Source organism: Sceloporus occidentalis, unplaced genomic scaffold (genome assembly GCF_023333645.1).
Source record: "Sceloporus occidentalis isolate IW3139 unplaced genomic scaffold, rSceOcc1.0.p SCAF_26, whole genome shotgun sequence".
NCBI lineage: Eukaryota > Metazoa > Chordata > Lepidosauria > Squamata > Phrynosomatidae > Sceloporus > Sceloporus occidentalis.
Genome location: NW_028317006.1, coordinates 10,520,607 through 10,543,742, shown reverse-complemented (window position 1 = coordinate 10,543,742; position 23,136 = coordinate 10,520,607). Strand labels below are relative to the sequence as shown.

Here is a 23,136-nt window from a genome sequence, read left to right as displayed (position 1 = left end):
TTGGCAAATAAAAGGAAATAAAAAAATATATATTTTTCTCAATCATAGCTTTTATTAAATATGAAAAAATTGTTTACATGAATTAATATTTACTAGTAAAACTTTTTTTCCTATAGGGTAGTCTTATATTAAGGCTTTTTGTTTTTTTCCTAAATTAATATTTAGATTTTGGGGGGTCGTCTTATAATCAGGGTCGTCTTATAATCGAGCAAATACGGTTCAGATTTGGCCAAATGAATGCTGAATTTTCAGTTTTGGTCCAGAATTTTCATTTCAGTGCATCCCTACTATATACTAAGCCAGTCACTGAAGTGTTAGGCCTATACCACATCAATGTGTGGCTTAGTATATAGTGATAGGGGTTGTACTGCAGTATTGTCAGTGTCTGGCTCAAAGTATAGGCACACATTGACGGTGGTACAGCGTAATCACTAAGTATATAATGATAACAGTTATGCTGTGCCACCATCAATGTGTGCCTCAGTATATAATGATAACAATTTTGCTGTACCCCTGTCAATGTTTGCCTAACCATAGAAACTATGCAGTTTTAAAGTGTGTGTGTGTGGGGGGTGCCACATACAGGATCTGCCACAGGTGCCAAATACTCTAGGTACGCCCCTGCATCATGCAGCAGTCAGACCCAATGGCCATTCCTCAGCTCTTCGTCCCACGTCTAAAAAGGGGTGGGATAAAGAGCTGAGGCACGGCTATTGGGCGGCGCGGTGCGTGCATGCCGGCCGCTTTAATTTCATTAGGCGCCAGTGGAGTGACTACTATCAATGTCGCTCGCAGCCATTTCGGTGGCGCAATGGGCCACTTGACTAGACTTTGAAATCCTTCATGCAGTACTCCGTATATAAATGCCTGTGTAAACCAAATAAATATTGACTGCTTTATGTTTGTTTTAAACCAATGAGCCAAAAATCCTATTTTTCTCCATTTTACCCTTTATTTATTACATAGCTTGGCCCCCATGTCAACGAGGGAATTTCTAAAATAGTCTATCCCAGAGGATTTTACTTTCTTCAACAACATATTAACATTCAAAAAGGACTATTTGCTAAGCTTCTGATCAAAACATAAAAACTTGATTACTAGTGAAATGGTGTGATATATGTGTTCAGATCCTTCTAGCCTCTACCAACACGATCAATATTCATACAAAAAACATCAAAATTATGGTAATTATAAATAACATTACTGGCGCTCTGAATTTAGGTTCTCCTGCTGTGATGTACTTTTATATACACTTTAAAACCATTATATGAATAAATAAAGGATTTTTTTATACCTACATTTAGACTAGGAAATGGATGAATTTAGTATTTTTACATAAATAAACAGAAGAGCACTGGGAGTTCTAACCGGTAAAAACAACAAAGGAAACGTGACAGAAAAAATAGATTGTGCTGAGAAATATGAACCATTTGACCTTGTAGATCTTTTTATTCTTCTGCTATAAAACCTTGAATTCCATTCAACACGTTACTGTGTTTAATACTCAGGAGAGCATTATAATATACCCTAGGTTCTTTTAAAGGGGAACTCCTTATTAGGTGAATCTTGATAATATAAATTAAAGATGATAATAATAATAATAATAATAATAATAATAATAATAATAATAATAACATCAGACAAGCTCCTAGAAGTTGCCATGCTGGACATTTTACAAAGCATGTACAAAGCATGCAAATAAACAGCATGCATATACAGACACCCAGCTGTAACTCCACATGGTCATTTTGTTATGCCCCTATTTGCAGGAATCTAGGATTTTACCAGCAGATGCTTGCTCTCCCAACTTCTACTGAGGAGATGTATCTTGTGGCATATTAGTCACGTGGGACTTTTTCATTGCCTTATTTCAGGCATGTCCAAAGTCCGGCCCAAGGAATGTCAGGCAAAATGGTCGGTCCTCGCACATGTTCACTTCATCAAATCTGGCACTCTTCGAAAAAAGTTTGGACATGCCTGCCTTATTTGTTTGAGGGCTTTGCACATAATTTGTTGACTTGATTCTAAGTATGCCGATTCTGATCCCACCCACATATAGACTTGATTTTCCAGTATATATTTGTACTGTAGATGCCCTTTATGTTAGGATCTTTTTGTGTACCTGACCTCGGTCTCTGTACCTTGGTTTTCACTCAGGGTTAGTCTTCTTTTATGATTATGTTTCTCCGTGTAGTGTCTCATCTTAGTCTCCAAGTCCCACAGCCAAAGAATGTCCAGTGGCCCAAATACTGGTGAAGAAGGGCTGTTTTTGTATGGCCACAGAGGAAAAGAAGCTGTCACATATAAAAAGTTAGGTGTAGCTTAGCCGATATTTTTACTTTATCTAGAGAGTAAGTGGAACAGGCTCCTAGCTGGTATGGTAGATGCTAATACAGAGATGGGATTTAAACATGCATTGGATAGGCATGCAGCCATCCTGTATGTGAGACAAGGCCAAGGTCTGATTAAGGTCTGAGATATCAGAAAAAGGTAGACTAGATGGACCAAATTGTTCTTTTCAAATTCCATGTTTTTAAGTTTCTAATTTCTTTCCCTGAATAATGATTTGTGATATCATCAAAAAGTATGGTCTAGGTGCTATCTCAGACAGGATTGATTACCTTCCCATGTCAAAACTGCTTGCATTTTATTTATCAAATTCACACCAATAATATAGTTTGAGGTCATCTATGTCATTTTTAATTTAATATTGTATGTGTCATCTGTTTAATTTTTACAATTAATAGTTGATAATATGCAATCATGTTTATGTTAAGTCAAAAAATATGTTTAAAAAGGGCCTCACTATAGAGTTGTAATACATTGACACTGCAATTACATAGAAAAAAATGGCTAATGAAGGCAGGAAAGTGTATTCACCATATCATTGCAACTATATATTAAAATGGTAATCACATAGATTATTAAGTTATAATGTTGCATGCCATATGTGCATATAATAAGACAAGTAAGAATGTGTTTCCACATTCATTAACAGTAATTTGGCTCTGATCCGTTCTAGTTCAAGGCTGCTACATTAATTACCGTGAATAATCTGGATGTTAGGGGTTATATGGATATATCTTTTTTTTCTCCCAATAAGCTCACTTGGTAATAGGAAAACTTTTCAAACTATTACATGACAAATTACTTAATGGGCGTTGTATATAAAAGTGATTCTGGTTAAAAGTGCGAAAATTGGGCTTATTACCCTACAAAGGAATGGACTGTTCCTTCTGACTGGACCATTCACTGGTTGTTATGGCAATTGTTGTGTTCTTGAACCCTTTAAGAAACAGTTTAGTATTTTTTTTACCCTTCTTGAACGAGGCTGTTTTAAATTTTTTTGCTGTGCTCGTGTTTTGCTGTGATTTTCAGCAGCATTTCAAATGCTGGAATTTCCATGTGATAATTCTACTACCATCCTTTTTGGTAGTAAGTTTGTGGGGGGTGTTATCACATAAATTGTACTTCGGGTATAAAGTTACAGCTTCTGGTATTTGCCAAACAGAACCCCAGTTAGTGTTTAGCAACATCTCCTTAGTACAGTGACACCACCCATGCATAGGTTTGCTTGGTTTTTGGAGTTTAAAAGGCCACATGTGGGAGGTGTGCATTTTCACATCTGTCATCCTGGCCCCCATGTCCTATTTGGGGCATCTTTAAACCCAGCCAATTGAATTTACCCCATGAAATCATATTGTTTTTAAAATTAGACACGCCAGGGAAATGGGAGTATTTTAACCCTTTCCATGCAGTCTTTTAAATCAGGTGTCCACTGCCATATTACCGTATTTGCTCGATTATAAGACGACCCTGATTATAAGACGACACCCCAAAATCTGAATATTAATTTATGAAAAAAAGAAAGCCTGAATATAGGACGACCCTATAGGAAAAGTTTTACCAGTAAATGTTAATTCATGTAAACTATGTGAACAATTGTTTGTTAATAAAAGCTACGATTGAGAAAAATATTTTGTTTTTATTTCCTTTTTTTTCAACCTGCCCCCCCAGTTATGCACATCTGCCCCCAGGCTTGCCACTCTGCCCCAGAAATGCCTTATACCCCATATATGCCACTGTGCCCCATGATATGCCTTTTAACCCTCTAAATGCCACTGTGCCCCATGATACACCTTTTAACCCTCTATATGCCACTGTGCCCCATGATATGCCTTTTGACCCCCTATGTGCCACTCTGCCTCCAGAAATCTTTATACCCCTATATGCCACTCTGGCATTTAGGGGGTTAAAAGGCATATTATGGGGTAGAGTGGCATATAAGGAGGTATAGGGCATTTCAGGAGGCAGAGTGGCATATAGAGGGTTAAAAGGCATTTCTGGCGGCAGAGTGGCATTAATGGGGGTTAAAAGGCATTTCACAGAGCACTCTGCCTCCATAAATGCCCCCCATTTAACACTCCCTCCCCCTCCCTCCCCTGGTGCTTAGTCCGGGCAGCGTGTAGATCTCTACGCGATTCGCGTAGACAACTTCCACTCTATGCGAATCGCGTAGAGCTCTACACGCTGCCCGGACTAAGCACCGGGGACTCAGAAGCACCGGTAAGTTGGGGGGGGCTCATAACACAGGAGGATCCAGGTCCCCTGCATCTGAGTCCCCGGTGCTTAGTCCGGACAGCGTGTAGAGCTCTACGCGAATCGAGTAAGTTGGTAAGTTGGGGGGGGCATAACACAGGAGTCTCATAGTCAGACCTATTTGAGGTCTGATTATAAGACGGTCCCGATTATAAGACGAGGGGTATTTTTCAGAGCATTTACTCTGGAAAAAACCTTGTCTTATAATTGAGCAAATACGGTATATACGGCGGACACTGACAACCCTGGGTGGGGCCACAAGGGGGCCCTGCTGCAGTTTAAGCGAAGATCTTAGATTGCTTTCTAAGCTTATTTAATGCCATGATGTGTCTGACACATCATTGGTTGTTAACTGAACGTTTTTCTGTGATGTCATTGGTCAATAGGAGGTTAATTGTACCTTTAGTACTAGACACAGAGTCAGACGACAACTTCAAACTTTGCATAAGCTTGCCAAAATTTGTTATACAAAGTAACATATTAACAAAATCAGATGATTTAACCCTAGACAGTTAGAATTGCAGTTAGTTACAATGGTAAATTAGTAAAAAAACGAAAAAGTTAACATTTAGTAATGATAAAAAAAAAAACAGAATGAGAGAGACAGACAGATCTATAAGATTAGGCAGAAAGAGGAAAAACACATTCTAAGAGCCTTCAAAGCACACACAGAAGAGAAAATAGCCCAGTCAGCAAAAAAGGGAGCTACAATGTTTTTTTAGATGCATAAGTGAGAAAAGAAAAGTAAAACAAGGATTAGTTAGGTTAAAAACAAAAGAAGGTATGCAGAAGAGAAAAAAGGTCTAGCTGACTGCCTCAATTAATATTTTTTGTTCAGTTTTTACAAATGAAAATGAAGGAAAAAAAAGACTAATGAGTCACTTGATACATGTGAGTTTATAGAGGAAGAGGAGAATCTACTTCAGCTGTCTCAGGTAAAGACAAATAGGCTAATAGGGGCTGATGGGATAGACCCAAAGGTATTAAAATAACTCAGTGGTGTACTAGCAAAATGGATTCAGTTTATAACTAGACATGTGCAAATGGGCCAAGAACGATTCTGATACATTTTGTGGTTCGTTTTTGGCACATTTATTTTCGGGCAATGAATTACATTCCCTGCCCATTCAATTCAGCTAAAAATTCAGGGACGTTTTTAATTCGAAATTTGTTGCCCTATGCACCCATTCTCTTTCACACTCTAAATGTTTCCCTGTGGACTTCTTCCACATATTATTCTATTTTTTATCTTCTCTCTTCTCTTCAATCTGCTATGTTCAATCTTTTTCCGCAATTCTGTGGACATAACCCAGCCGTAAATTCTGTCAAAATGGCAGCGGTTTTGGGGAATTGTACAATTTTGTGTGTTAGTACAAATGAAAATGAATGGCAAAGTTAGAAATCGTTCAGTAATTTCTCTCTTAGATGTGTTGCTCCTTCCACTCTGCAGAAGCAGCAGTGTAGCTACGCCACAATTTTTTTTCAAATATTGGGAAAAATCTAGTCAAGCACCTGGATGCTGGATCATCTGTCAGTGCTTGCCCTTGTTGACATGCCTTAAAATTGAGTCTGGATCTCTTCCTAAACCTTGAGATGGTGCTGCTGAAGGTGTTAGGAACCTCCTCCTTTGGAAACACCATTTAATCAAAAATTAATTTTGTCTGAAACAAACGGTCAAAAACAAAATTTGTTGCCCAAAAACAAATGCGGGAAAGGCAAAATGAAAATTTAGTCAGAAAAGATTTTGCTTGCCTTGCTCAAGTCAAGTATTTCTTTGTGTTTATGTCCTATTGGAATATCCAGAAAGTTAACCACATAATAACTATCGCTAGAAGTAATGTATCTTAGAATTGCTCATTGCAAATGAGTAGCTCATCAGAATCATTCAAAATTAAAAATCACAAATAAGACTGTGGAGAACCAGGAAAAATCCAGGTGTTTCAGCGCGTCAAGTAAAATTTGTCTCTAAACAGGCTGGCATAGCTTGGGCGAAACATGGTCATCATCAGAGCCCCAAATAAAATATTTTTTTATGAAGTGTATAGCGCTACAATAAATTCTCCGAAAAACCTGGATATCTGACAGTGCTGATCCAAGAAACTTGATAGCTACTTGAACCAACTTCTAAATGTGAAGCTTGCAGTTTTTAAAAAGTTTATTTTTTAGACGTTTTACATACATTTTTTTGAAGTAAAATGTGAGGAACGAGGATGAAAACAAAATCAAAAGAACATAACTTAACCGGGTGCATAAAATCAATGTGGTGCTGCTAACAAGGTAAATAGACATTTATTGCATCAAGCCCCTCTCACAAAGCAAGGGTTAATCCATACCAATGAAGATACAGCATTTTTCTTCAGGTCTAATTGGTGTTATGTAGTCAGGAGGAGGGGGTTCCTGTGGAGATCTGCTTCACATGCATATAAAACAGGCTTTGAATTTTTTAAAGAAAGATAAAAGACATTGGTTTTCATTGATCAAAAATTCTAAAAGTTGGTTCCTGTCTGAGTAATGATCTTCTAAACTGGAGAAATTGCAGTAGGTGCCAGCATCACATTGAACACTTACCTTTATGAAACAGGTAGGCTTTCTGTATAACCTGTACGGGAACATATTGCTAATGTTAGGAAAACATCTAGCATAAACAAGAGTTAAAATATTAAAATTTAAATCTGTTTTATGAAATAACATGGCTATGAAGCTAATACAGAGATACAGTCTCATAGAATTGAAAATCCTACTATAGAGGAATGCATATTAACCCCTTCGTGACAAAGGCTGATTTTACTTTTTGTACCCTTCGTGACAATGGCCTTTTTAACATTTCTGCGCTGCTTGTGTTTAGCTGTAATTTTCTTCTTTCCCGTTTACTGAACCCACACACATTAGATATTGTTTTTTTCAGGACAAGAAGGGCTTTCTTTAGATGACATTGTTTTGATTGTATCATATTATTTACTACTAAAAAAAGTATAAAATATGGTGAAAAATTTAGAAAAAAATGACTGTTTCTAACTTTTAGTTGAAAAATCTTTTACTCATCTATAAAAGGTAATGAAAAAACCTGCTAAATGGATTCTACTATTTGTCCTGAGTTTAGAAATACCCAATGTTTTTATGTTTTTTTGCTTTTTTCTACCCATTATGGGGCAATAAGTACAGGTAGCGTTTTGCTATTTCAAAGCCATTTTTTCCAAATCTGGTAATTCTTCCCCCCATGTGCCATTTCGGGTATCTTTGAACCTGGCCAATGCAATTTACCCCATCAAATCATATATTTTTGAAAACTAGACAGCCCAGGGTATTCCAAATGCTAGTATTTTAACTATTTCCATGCACCATATCTACCACCAGTTTTTGTCAAACTTTGTGGTAGTCATTTTTTTGCATTTGTTTTGTCACACACATTTTACTTCAGGTATGAATTAAAAGGTTCTGGTATATGTCACTATCACAAAACACCCCAATATGTGTTCAGCAACATCTCCTGAGTACAGCGATACCTCACATGAATGATTTTGCCTGGCTGTTTGGGGGCAAAAGGGCCACATTTGGGGCATGCACATTTTTCAATGTTGAACTTTGGCATTTGGGGATCCACTGCCTATGCCCTATTTGGTACATCTTTGAGTCGGGCCATTTCAGTGTGCCCAATAAACCCATATATTTTTGAAAACTAGACACCCCAGGGTATTTCAAATGCTAGTATTTTAACTCTTTCCATGCACCATATCTACCACCAGTCTTTGTCAAACTTTGTGGTAGTCATTTTTTTGCATTTGGTTTTCCACACACATTTTACTTCAGGTATGAATTAAAAAGTTCTCGTATATGTCACTATCACAAAACACCCCAATATGTGTTCAGCAACATCTCCTGAGTACAGCGATACCTCACATGAATGATTTTGCCTGGCCGTTTGGGGGCAAAAGGGCCACATTTGGGGCATGCGCATTTTTCAATGTTGAACTTTGGCATTTGGGGATCCACTGCCCATGCCCTATTTGGTACATCTTTGAGCCGGGCCATTTCAGTGTGCCCAACAAAACCATATATTTTTCAAAACTAGACACCACAGGGTATTTTAAATGCTGGTATTTTAACTCTTTGCATGCACACATTTTACCACCAGCATGTTTTCAAAGTTTGCAGTAGTATTTTTGTGTGTGTATTTTTCCCACACACACCTACTTTATGTATGAATTTACAGCTCCTGGTATATGCCGCTGTCACACGACACCCCATAATGTGTTCAGCAACATCTCCTGAGTGCAGTGATATCCCACATGCATGGGTGTGTCATTTTTGTGGGAACTAAAAGGCCACATTTGGTACGTGTGCATTTTTCTAATTGGAAATTAGGTGTGTGGCCATCCTTCCCCCGGTGTTAATTGGGACGTTGTTGAACCTGGCCAATTCAATTTACCCCATCAAATCATACCTTTTTTAAAAGTAGACACCCCACGGGCATTTAATATGCCAGTATTTTAACTCTTTCCATGCGAGAATTGTTTTAAGCTAATATGCTAATTTTAGGACTTGCTCACAAAAATATATTTTTTATATATATATATATATTTTTTGTCTTTTTTAAAATTTTTACTTTTTTTTTCAACTTGGAGGTTCCCCTGATAGTGACATCAGTGGGAAATGATTTTTACATTTTACTAGTTTTTTACTATTTTTTTTCTAATTATTAATTTTATTTTATTTTTTAATTTATTTTTACTAATCACACTGTGATTAGAAAGCTGGGTTCCATTGACTTGCATGGTGAATACAGTACCTGTATTCAACCTGCAAGTGGAGCCAAAGTTCTCTAGATGGTCTGGACCATCTAGCGAACTTTTAAAATTTGTTGGTTCCTGTTACAGGGCAGCGGCCATCTTGCTTGATGGCGAAGATCATCGGCAGCTGCGGCTGTGACCGCTCTCCGGAGCGGTCACAGACCATCGAAAGGTAAGTGTTTGGTGTCGCTGGATGCCTCCTGATCGAGGCATTCCAGCTACACCATTTAAGTTTAGACGCTTTTAAAACGGGCGTCCGCCGCCATACAAAGTATGGCGGATGTTGACGCCCCGTGGAGGGGCCAGAGATGGCCCCTTCGTTCCGACCGCGGCATTGCTGAATGCCTCGAGGTCGAGGCATTCAGCAACGTTTTTTGGGTGCAGAAAGCGAAAACAGATCGCTTTCTGCACCCGTTTAAAGACGTGCCGGTCCTGGCACGTCAATTGTCGTAAAGCACATGCTTTTCCGTGTCGTGCCAGGACCGGCAATTGTCGTTAAGGGGTTAAAGTACTCTGTGTCAGCATTCTACAGCAATACAGACAAGTATATTTAAAAATATCTTTGATCTGAGGTTTAATTTTGGTCATCTAGACTCTCTATAAATCCCTGCCATTGTGGGAAGAGCAACCCCAGAACCGCTAACCCTGGTGTAATAAACGTTGAGGGTATTTTCAGGTCTCTACAGTATGCTAGTACAGAGTTCCAAAGTAGAACTCTTTGTGGTTGTGGGGCTGCTTTGCTGTCACTGGTACTAGAGGCCTTGAACGTATTAAGAGAAATATCAGGGAATTTTACAGCGAAATGTGCTACCCAATACTAAAACTAGGTATGGGCAGGGGCGTACCTAGAGTATTTGGCACCCGGGGCGGATCCTGTAAGTGCCCCCCCCCCCAAATGTAAAGACATCTACAAAATTATGTTGGCAAGAATATTTATTGCACAAATTTGTAAACTGTATGTCAACTGTAAACAAGAAATCTGAAAAAATAAATTAATAACTTATAAGTAAAATAAATATGTTTAAATAACATTTACATTTAGTGCTTTCTTTAATAACCCCCCAAAAAAACAACAAACACAGGTCCAAAGTGACTACTCGATTTTGCAAAGGGAAATGGATTTACATCCTGTTCCTTCGAGCCTTCATTTCTGCAAACTGATCAATGACATAATCAAAGCTAATCTTCATTGCATATTCATGTTCAATTGAAAGTATGGCAAGATTTGTCAACCTTGTCTCACTCATGGTGGAACGGAAGAAATTTTTTATCAATTTTAATTTCGAAAAACTTCTTTCACATGAAGCAATGGATATACAGAGAGTCAAAAAGAATCGTAGACACAGGGACAAGTTTGGCAGAGATTCACAAAAATCCCATTTCACAATGAACTCTAGGAACTGCAATGTTGTCCATTTCGTTGCTTCTTCAAAGCTGATTTTGGCAGCTTCCAAATGCCTCTGAAGGCGTTCAATTTCCACATAGATGTCTTCATCTGAAAATTCGTCAAAAATCTCACTCAATTTTGGAGTATAATTCCGAAGATCCTTTTCTGTTGTAACAACCAAAGAGTTTGGCTGAATAATCCCAAAGATTGAAAGGATTTTTTCCATTGCCTTAGAACGAATTATCAACTCCTGATGAAACCTATCAAGGCACTCAAACATAGCTCTTTTAATTTCCTCTGGCAATGTGAGACCAGCATCTTTTGCCTTCTCGCCTGGCATTGTTTTCCTGAGCTTTACTCTCCCTCTTCTCTCCATAGAAATGTTCATTTCCTCACACATTGTAGTTGCATAACAAATGCACAATTTCCACAATTTCCCTCTCCACAATTTCATTTCTTTGATTTGCAAGAAACAATTTCAGTGCTTGTAGCTTCACAACTGACTTTTCAAGAGTAATTCCCACTGTTTGTAAATACTTTTGTGTGATATTAATTTCTTCCAGAACTTCACACCAGAAAGAAAGGTAACACAAAAATGAAAAATCACATACAGCAGCCAGCAACATCTGAGCTGATCCTCTTGTGTCCACATTTTCTTGGGGATTACACAGGATTTCAAGGGCTGAAGTCAATTTTTCAAAATTTGCCCTCACAGGTTTCACAGCATCATAATGTGCACACCATCTTGTCTGGGAAAGTCTTTTCACTGTCATGCCTACATTCTCCATCAGCAGTTCCCAACGATGAGTGGAAAATGAAAAGAAGGAATACAATCTCTCCAATGTTCCAAAAAAAGTCACACAGGAAGCAACACTTCCAAATGAGTGCACCCCACAAAGGTTCAGAGAATGGTTTGCACAAGGCACAAACAAAGCCTTTGGATTAATCTCTTTTATCTTTGCCTGAACACCACCATGAATTCCTGCCATAGTTGCAGCATTGTCGTATCCTTGACCACGGCAAAGGCTTATGTCCAATCCATCTTTCTCCAGATGTTTTAGGATATTTTCTGTGAGGTCAGCAGCAGTTTTTCCAGCAATAGGGAAGAAGCCCAAGAAAGATTCCTTTACTTCAACATGGTCACCTTCAATGTGGATATATCTAATCACCTCACACATCTGATCAGTGTGGGACACATCAGGGGTGCTGTCAAAAAGAATCCCAAAGTACTTTGCTTTCTTGATGTCAGCCACTATTTTCTCTTTCACGTGATTCCCCAGGAGACAAATGAATTCGTTCTGAATTTTTGGAGACAAATAGGAGTACATTCTCTTCCCAGATGTAATAGAATGTTTAAGTCTTATGAAATGTTCTTTTAAAACTGGATCATAATTTGAGAGCAAGCCTACCAATTCCAGGAAGTTTCCTTTGTTTGCTGATGCCATGCTTTCTCTATGACCACGAAAAGGTAGATTCTGGCGAGCCAGAAACAAAGTTACATCCAAGAGGCGATGCAAAATATCCCTCCATGTCTTTTTCATTTTGTCCATAGTTGTTTGATGGACTTGATCAATGCATTTATGTAGCTTCAATCCTGCTCTCAAGGTCTTCCATTTCTCCAAGCATGTAAGATGCAGTTCAGAAGCCTCATGATCAGGCACCCTTGGGTTCAGTTTCCACCACACTTGAAACCCAGTGACAAAACTGGAAGTTCTGGTTGTGTCTTCATTAACAGCAAAAAGTCTGCAGCAAAAACAAAACAAACTTTCTTTTGAAGGAGAGTACACCATCCACGTTCTAAAAACTTTCTCTCCATTTGGCAGAGCTTTATAGAACCATGATGTGGTCAGCTGTCGACTTGTCCCTTTTGATTTCTCTCCTTGCCTTTGAACCACACTGAAAGGCCCATCCCTATTTTGGAAAGGTTCACTTCCCCTTTTAATGAGGTCCACTTTTAAGTCATCTGGAACTGGGACTGGCCAAGCAGCAATATCAGAATAAACTGATAGTTTACCAGTCTCCTCTTCCTGTTCTTCCTCTTCCTCTTCAGAAAAGTCTTCCTGGTGCAAACTTTTGCTGGCATCTCCCTCCTCCTCCTCTTCTTCTTCCTCTTCCTCTTCAACAAAGTCTTCCTGGTGCAAACTTTTGCTGGCATCTCCCTCCTCCAATTCTTGTATATTTTTATATAAACCTTGAGAAGATACTTCTGGTGTTTCACTAGATTGAATGCCTTCAGTATCTTCTCCTACTTCAGTAGATGTTGAGGGTACCACATATTTTAAAATTGATCCAGACATTGCCTCAGCTGACTTTTCTCTCGCCTTCTTCATTTTTCGTTGCTGAAACCCACTTGGTCGATTTCTCTTCATATTGGTATTTTCTGAAAAAAAATCATAATATATTTCTGTTGTAGGGTCATTCAAGGGGATCTGTCCTATATTTCTCCTACATAGATTCATTTTAACTGATAAAGTTTCTAAGAAGACCTAACAAATGAGTGACAAACATTACAAATTAAGTACTGGCTAAGCAGCTAAAGACACTATAAACTAAAAAAAATTCTGATATTATAATCAGGAGTCACCATAACATTGTTCTCTTTTCATTTAAGCATTTGCATATATAGTGGTGTTGCCATGTCTACTCATGATTATATATACACCATATGAACCAGACACTGACCGTGGTATAGCATGACACCTATCACTATATACTGAGCCAGGCAGTGACGGTGGTACAGCATAAGTAATTTCATTATATATCTCCACCAAATGTATCGGTTTGTCTTAGTCTGTCAATTCTTGTCTTGTCATATCCCTTGAATTTATGTATTGTATTAAGCGCTGCGTAAACTGTTGGCGCTATATAAATAAAGGATAATAATAATAATAATAATATTGAGGCAAACATTACAGTGAAACAGCATAACTCCTATCACTATACACTGAGCCAGATACTACAGTGGGACAGCATAACACCTATCACTATAACTGAGCCAGATATTGATGGTGGTACAGCATAACCGCTATATATACTGAGCTAGACACTTATAGTAGTACAACATAACACTGAGGCAGACATTGACAGTTGTGCAGCACAACTGCTATCATTATATACTGAGGCACGCGCTGACAGTAGTACAACATAACTGTTTCCATTATATACTGAGGCACGCGCTGACGGTGGTACAACATAACTGTTGTTATATACTGAGGCCCACATTGCCTGTGATACAGGATAACACCTATCACTTTATACTGAGCACACATTGACGGTGGGGCAGCGTAATCCATATCACTATACATTGAGCCTGACATTTACAATAATGCAGCATAACCCATATCACTATATACAAAGCCAAACATTGATATGGTGTAGGCCTACCACTTCAGTGTCTGGCTTAGTATATAGTGGTAGGGGTTATGCTGCATTATTGTAAATGCCTGGATCGATGTATAGTGATAGGGATTATGCTGTACTGCCCTCAACTGCAGATCAGGGGAAGACTGTGAGAGTCAGTACAGCCTTCCTTTCTTCTGACTGCACCGTGACATTGGGAGGTCCTCTCCCCATAATCATCCCCAAAGTCCCTTTGTCCCCTACGTCACTAAACCACAACTCTCTTTTAATTACTCCCTGTAGTTCTGGTATAGATCAAATAAACAACACATGGAAACAGCACGTGCAACTGAATAAGACATAAATATCCTGTATTTACAGGTATACATAAATAATGTATGGAAACATAGCATTGCAGGTATAAATCAACAGAACACACAAACCCAGCATTGCAGGTATAGATCAACTGGAAATCACATGTACACTCAGCACTGAAGGTATAGATCAAATAAACAACACATGGAAACAGCACCCCAGGTATTGATCAACTGAATAAGACATACAAATCCTGTATTTGCTGGTAAACATAAATAATGTATAGAAACATAGCATAGCAGATATAGACCAACACATTAACACACAAACCCAGCTTTGCAGGTATTGATCAATTGGAATTCACATAAAAACTCAGCATTAAAGTTATAGATAAAACACCCTAAATTACAGGCATAGATCACAGATTGCACACCCCAAAGCCAGCGTCCACATTGCCCACATAGAACCTGACCAGCACAAACAGCCCAGCATGAGTCAGCAGTGTTCCCAAACAGCCGAGTGTACGCCATCTTTGTCCCATAAACACGCTACCTGTGCCATCTTTGTCCCATAAACACCCTGCCGTTGCCATTTTTGTCCCATAAACACCCTGCTTATACCATCTTTGCCTTTTTGACAAATCAACTATACACCTATGATTAACAGAAACACTTTTACAGTCACTCACTAATTCCCTTTCATTCACACAATCATTTATTCTTTCACACAAATTATTTACACATTCTCACCCCCTTCTGCCCTATCTACCCCGTCTCACTCCCTTCTCCCTATCTACCCTCTATCCCCCCATCTCACTCCCTTCTCCCTATCTCCCCCCTCCTAACTATCTACCCTCTCCCCCCTTTGAAGTTCACTTACCTTTCAGGAGTCCTGCGGTAGGGGTGCAAGGCCTCTGTCTCCCAGCTCTGCCACTGTATGGAACAGTATAGAGTGATGGGAGTTATGATGTACTTTAGAGCATAATTATGACGAAAAAGACATTGGAAATGGTACAGCATAACACCCATCACTCTCACACATTTACCAATCCACACATACCAATCCACACATACCAATCCACAGATTCCACACATACCAATCCACACATACCAATCCACACATACCAATCCACACATTCCAATCCACACATTCCACACATACCAATCCACACATTCCACACATACCAATCCACACATACCAATCCACACATTCCACACATACCAATCCACACATATACCAATCCACACATTCCACACATACCAATCCACACATATACCAATCCACAGATTCCACACATACCAATCCACACATATACCAATCCACAGATTCCACACATACCAATCCACATATTCCACACATACCAATCCACACATTCCACACATACCAATCCACTCTCACTCAGTCTTACTGAATGATTTCCTGCCTTCTTTTCTACCTCTTTTCTTCTTACAGCAGTCTTTTCTTTTTACAGCAGTCTTCCTCTTCGCTCCTCTTCTTCTGTCTTCTTCCGGGTCAGAGGGCACTGTGGGCGTGGCTTCAGTGCCGCCGGGGTTTGTTGTCAGATCCCGGCGGCACTGAAGCCGCGCCCACAGTGCCCTCTGCACAGCAGCAGTTGCCGCGCGGATCGCAAGGGAGCGGTATCGGAGGTCTTTAACAGACCTCCGGCTCCCTTGAGTGATTTTAAGCCGGTTCAAGGGAACCGGCTTAAAATCACTCAAGGGAGCCGGAGACCTCCGATACCGCTCCCCTGCGAGCCTTCTCCTCCAGCGACGGACATTACTGTCCGTCTCTGGAGGGGTGCCGGGTGCCGGCAAGTTGGCACCCCCCTGATGGTGCGGACCGCCCCCCCCCCCCGCCCCCCGCTAGGTATGCTACTGGGTATGGGTTGAAGGTAATGTGTCCTTCAGCATGACAATGATCCAAAGCACATATCTAAGAGCACAAAAGAGTGATTGGAAAGGAAAAAAACAGAGTGACCATCAATAAGTTCTGCTCTCATGCCAATTAAAAGTGGGATAAATTGCAAGCAGACAGGTGCAAGAATCTTATAGAAGGCTATAAGAAATGTTTGGAGGCTATCATTATTGCCAAGGGTTGTGCAACCAAACATTAGGGAAGGGTCTCTTTAATGCTGTCCACATATGTTTTTCTGTGACATCATTACACAGTTGGAGAGGCATCTCTTTTGTTGAATACTTTTGGCTATCCCATGAAAAAATTCTCATAATACAAAGTAGGTACATTTCCAATTATTTTTGAAGATATTGTATGTACAAAATAATATTTATACTTTGTATGTATGTATGTATTGCCAATTCATATTAAACTGCACAATCTAAGCTGACCACGCTAATGATGCTGTCATTCATCTACAGCAGCTCTGCATCAGCTGTAATGGATGGAGACAACTTAAAAGAGGATTGGGAAGCCACATTGGCTGGTGAAACCACTGGCCTGGTAGCTGTTGGACAACTCATCAATACCCTTTGGCCACTAAAGAACAAATAATTGCTCTTCTGCGCAAGTATGCTAAGGGGGCCCTGAGTAAATTGTCCTCTGAAATATTAGTATTTTTTATTGTACTGTATTATTATGTTATATAAATATTCTGTATTGAGGGCCATGGGGAAAACATGTCACAAGGTAGTATTTTAATATGTTATTATTATATTTTTACCGGAGTTGGATGATAATAGTGAAAGTTTGATGAAGATGTAGAGGAGTGATGATGGTGGCAGGAGGGGTATTTATTTTGTAGGTGCGTATTGTTAGTATAATAGGGGTAGTTGAGAAGACATTTTTACGGTATGATATGGGGGTTTACGTTTGGTGTAATATTTCAGGTATGATAGGGAGTTCTTACTTGTGTATGCATGGGATTGACACCAGCCTTATTCTGGCATAATGAACTATGGAACTGGTATTCAGTTATTTTCAGGGCTGTTTTTTATTTCTAGGTCAGCCCTAGGCACATCCCAGCATTATTTAATCAATTTCATGTCCTAAAATTCTCTTCCGCCATCTGTTACATAGGCTGCATATGCCAATAAACAATAATCAGTAAATGATCAATAGTTTATATACATAACGTGATAGGGATATATAATCATGCGGCTCTAGAGAAAATTATGCATTTACATTACACCTGGATCATTTTTCTCCATAAAATCTCTTTAAGAAAATGTGCTTTGGACCAGAGGATCGTTGAATTTAAGACTGATTGGGTTTTTTGGTAGCCTTGGTACTAGGTCACATAATTGGACTTCCCCTGGGCTGAATGAGGGCAGCGCTCTCTTGCTGAAACCTAGCCTTATCTCAATAAAGTGTTTAAGATTCGAAACCATCCAAGCCAGTGGTATTAAACAAAGCTGGATAAAAGCCTGGCATTCTAGAGTCTGGTAAACCACACATAGAATTTCATAAAATAGATTTTTCTTCCTGCTTAACAAACATCGACCTACATTTAATCCCGATTTTTCTTTTATGTTCTGGTGAGCCATTTGGCCTTAATGTTCCTTGAGGATCACATATCTGACAGATTTTTGCTGATAATTCCTATAGCTGTCAGTTGAAGTTAAGATAAAATAGCCCATTTTGCTTCACTCATCATATATATCAGACAGGCTCACAAGTAAGCAATAATTAAAATAAATTATTTAGAGCACTGCCTCACTATATTTCTGTGCATCCTTTTACCTTTACAGCCTGATATCATCCTTATTAAGAACATAAATTATCGTCTTCTATCTTGGTTATCTTCTCCCTGCTATCTGCTCTGTTAACCTGGCTTCCTGGAGCACGTCCAGAAAGGGGAGGAACCTCCGCGCACACCCTCTGCTGCCTATTGGAGGAATGGGGGAGAGGCTGTCCCGGTGGGGTGTACCATGGTGCCACCCTTTTGTGGAACAGGGGCCAGAATAATGCAGATAGATCCACAGAGATCAGGGGAGAGGGTGTGCATGGAAGCCTGGATAATGCAGCAGATAGCAGGGAGAAGCGGACCAAGAAAAAAAGAGAGTACAGTAGAAGAAGCTAGGAACAAGAAGAGGCATACTCATCATCCTCATCACTCCCACTATTAACTGCCCCTAAATTAAACCTAAAGACCCCATCAACCATAACTGCCCCTAAATTAACCCTAAAGACCCCATCAACCATAACTGCCCCTAAATTAGCCCTAAACACCCTATGAACCATAACTTCCCCTAAATTAACGGCATGTGATAGCTTACGATTAAGCACTTTATGTGAAAAACGCATCAAACACCTCCTGCAACATTTCCTATGTGTGATGTTACTTGTGAATAATAAATCTCCATGAACTAGACTTATTGGATCCTGAGTTTTCTTCCTTCAGGTCAGCGCGAGTGCAGTTCTTACAAGCTTCTATACCTTTTATTCAGTCAACATAGAGAAAATGTAGAGTCATACAAGCTTTCAGGACCTCAGTAGACCCTTCTTCAGATGGAATTCATGCTTATGCTTTAAATAGTTTTTACTAAATCACAGCAGGGGCGGAAGACACCTGAGATGATAACCAGTTTCCAACCTTAAAGGATCAAGACAATAAACCCCATAGTGAGTACTGAAGAGCTCATCTTGGATTTTTTAAAGTCTTCTCATCCCTTAGTGAATAGACCACGCACATGGCATAGTTTACCAAACATGATATGGTTCTGCAGAGGTGGTATCTGGCACATATCTGACATTTGTACTTTTTTTCTTTATTTTACTTCTAAATTGTCAAACCTATTATAGTCACTGAATGAAATCAGCAGTCATCTCACTTGTCTATGAACTTCAATTGCATCCTCCTATTATCTTCGTGCATAAAATACCGGTACATTTGTTATTTTCAGGTTTTACTTGATAATGAGAGAATCAATTTCTATCTCTGTCTTCAACTGTGTTGCTTTTTTATGACCAGTCATTCCAATGAATCTAGAAAACTCCAATTCTATTTTTTTTTTAAAAGGATATAGAAACCGAAAGGAGACTGAATCTTTAAAAATTGCAAAAAAAATTCTAGGAAGATGGACAGAAATGTATCTGATGTTTGAAAATATTATTTTGAACTGCTGTACATTTCAGTGAAATATTGTAACTCTGGAATAAGTGACAGCTATCGTGTTTTACTCTTTTCTAAAGTTGATTTGTACTCAATTTCAACTGACTCACAAAACAATATTAGTCATTCAATCCTGTCAGTGTATCAGTGTTATATGCTGCAGAATATTGACAGAATGTCTGATATTGTTACGTTCCTAGCATAGTTTAGAACAAATAATAGTATATCCAGCACTCAAGAACAGGCTTTAATTATGTAAATTTGTATCAGATCTCCGCATCATCAGTGACCAAATATATAAAATACAATATATCAAGCTATACACCCTATATTAACAATATATTATCAATTGCAAAAGTGTAGAGTTAATTGATTTAATTTATTTAAAATGATCGATACCTCAATTTGCCAGTGCTATTCACTCATGCCTCAATCATTTAATCACACAACACCAAATCATTAATAAATAACAATATATCAGCATCACCATAAATTGATACTATACTATCAATACTAGAAATAGCTTTGAAAAAGTCCCCAAATAGTCCAAACATAAACAAAAGTCTATGAAAGAATTAATATTTCAAGAATCTCAGGGCGAGCTTATTATAAATAATAATAATTAAATAATTAACTTGAATCCAAAAGTGTATCTATAAAGCAGAGTTCATAAAAATAAGTATAATGCTTGCCAATAAAGATAATCATTTGCAACATACCCGTGGGATACAGTCTCTCAGTAAGCGCCGTATTCTGCCCCCCCATCTTACAATCTCGCTATCTTATATACCGTATTTGCTCTATTATAAGACAAGGTTTTTTCCAGAGCAAATGCTCTGAAAAATACCCCTCGTCTTATAATTGGGGTCGTCTTATAATTGGGGTCGTCTTATAATTGGGGTCGTCTTCTAATCAGACCTCAAATAAGTCTGACTATGAGACCAAGATCCCCCCAAGATCCCCACCAAGATGCAGGGGACCTGGATCCTCTTGTGTATGTCCCCCCCCCCCAATTTACTGGTGCTTCTGAGTCCCCGGTGCTTAGTCCGGGCAGCTACACGCTGCTCTACACGCTGCCCGGACTAAGCACCGGGGGACTCAGAAGCACCGGTAAGTTTGGAGGAGGGAGGGGGAGGGAGTGTTAAATGGGGGGCATAAGGCATTTCTGGAGTGCTCTGTGAAATGCTTTTTAACCCCCATTAATGTCACTCTGCCGCCAGAAATGCCTTTTAACCCTCTATACGCCACTCTGCCTCCTGAAATGCCCTATACCTCCCTATATGCCATTCTGCCCCATAATATGCCTTTTAACCCCCTAAATGCCAGAGTGGCATATAGGGGTATAAGGATTTCTGGAGGCAGAGTGGCACATAGGAGGTCAAAAGGCATATCATGGGGCACAGTGGCATATAGAGGGTTAAAACTATGCCACTCAAAGTTGTTTACCACGAACGGACACCTGCAAACTTGGATATGTCACTCAAAGTTGTTTACTACGAAACCCACCAATAAGATCGTGACACATAATATGTAAGTTTTATAAAAACAAAGCACAAAGCTCAAAAGTAGACAGTTGACCATCGTACGTTATGACTGCCTGATATCTACTAATATACTTACAATATTATAAATGAAAGTGTGAGTACACGAAATCTTAATAGATAATTATATATTGCATTAATCTTATCATAAGCCATTACATTAATAATGAAAAAATTAAAAAATATTTTATTATAAGCCTATAACAAGCTCCTTTAGAACGTTCCCAGGCATGTCTATCACATAATTGTATATGACGTGCTACAATGCAAATAAGTAAAACCCCTAAATTCTTAAGATATGTTTTTTTTTTATTTCATTTTAGCTCACAGTTAAGTGAACCTTATATGATATCAATGGTAATGAGCTTTTTTTACAGCAATGTTTTAGCACACTGCATATCTATAACTGCAATTACTAATTATAAGAGCAAGAATGTATGTATGTAAAATATACAACATATTTATTAAATAAAAACAAAAATTTGGATACTGTGCCACCGGGCAATTACTGGGTGAATAAAATGTTCAGATAATTGGACCAGTTAGGAATAATATACAAATATTTTCACTGTAGTTTTTTTAATCTATTTTATTCAATAGACTACCGAGCCAGGTCTTTGTGAAATATTAATCATTTCCTCATTTTGATCTTAAAAAGGAAGAAGCTTCATATATCTGTGGTTCTAAAAAGCTATTACTTCCTCTAAATACTTTAAAAGCCACAACTCAAACTATTTCTGTAAAACCAACAATTACGCCTTTTCCCAAATGGATTTTTTTAGTTGTCTTGTTGTACATTAAAACATTAACTTGTGGATTCTAGATAGTGTATTAAGAGGGTTTTTTTTAAAGCACCCACTTTTCTCTCCTTCCAAAATGACTTTTTGCTACTCCAAAATGATTTTTTCTTCAATCAACCAAGGTTACATAAATCTAAAAAGATCTTTCTTAAAAAAAATATGTACATTTTTGCTTTCTGTTCAGGGATTTCTTGCACACAGGATTGATTAATGTACATGGCCACATGTGAGAGTATGGCAAGTGGGGCATAGGTGCAGTATTTATTTGGTGTCCCCTACCAGTAACTAGCACTCACACAAACTCACTCTAACACCATGCATTCCTGACGTCCATTCCGGGCTCTCTGTTTCCCCTTACACACAACCCCGAACTTGATCTCAACACACGCAGGGGATTGCGAGGTCTGTTCCCTCCACCGCATTCTGGTCCAGTCAGGAGCCATCAGATCCTGAGGGGCGCTTCCTTTCGACCGATCACTGATCTCACGTGCCAGACACCCCCGACCTTTCAGCTCATTTTCACGCACCACCAAATCAAACACTACGCTGCCACCCTACTACTGGATCCCCAGATTACGAGGGAGTTAAGTGATCTTGAAAAATTGTGTGCCTTATCTAAGGAACCAGCCCACTTGTTATCTCACCTCTATGTGTTATTACTGGAGGAACAGAGCAAAACGAAACCATTCTTCCTGAACCTTTGGGAGAGGGATCTTGGGATCCCATTCACCGAGGCTGACTGGGACAAATTGATACTACTTACCCACACAAGCAGCATTTCGAGTAAGATACAAGAATGCTCCTATAAATTTTTGTCCCGCTGGTATAAGGTCCCATTAGAACTGCACCACTACCTTCCCCTTGTCTCCCCCCTGTCAGTGGCGTCTCCAGGTTTCATATTTAGGGGGGGCACATGGGGGGCCAGGGATCAAAGTAGGGGGGCCAATTATAAAACGGTACATATACACTATATATATATATATATATATATATATACACACACACACGTTAGACGTGCATTTTTAACTACATAATATGAACTTATCTCTTTGAAGTAAAGACTGTGATTAAAATATGATTTCAAAATAACAGCTAAAGTGACAGTTATTTTTCATTCTTTAATATTAGCCCCTGCTGACAATATATAAATATTAGACCCTGCTGCAGATATATAGAAATATTACACCCTGCTTCCGATATATATTAATATTAACCCCTGCTGCGGATATATATTATTAGCCCCTGCTGCGGATACATACTTATATTATACCCTGCTGCCGATATACATAGAAATTATACC

General features: G+C 38.9%; 1 protein-coding gene across 1 annotated transcript; it reads right to left on the bottom strand.

The window, feature by feature from the left end:
• Positions 1–10,507: 10,507 nt before the first annotated feature.
• Positions 10,508–13,142, bottom strand: LOC149300146 (zinc finger MYM-type protein 1-like). The gene is made up of 2 exons (XM_089485574.1): positions 11,664–13,142; positions 10,508–10,963 (listed from the first exon to the last, which is right to left on the bottom strand). Exons 1-2 carry the CDS (start codon positions 13,140–13,142, stop codon positions 10,508–10,510), a joined length of 1,935 nt encoding a protein of 644 aa, XP_089341700.1.
• Positions 13,143–23,136: the final 9,994 nt, after the last annotated feature.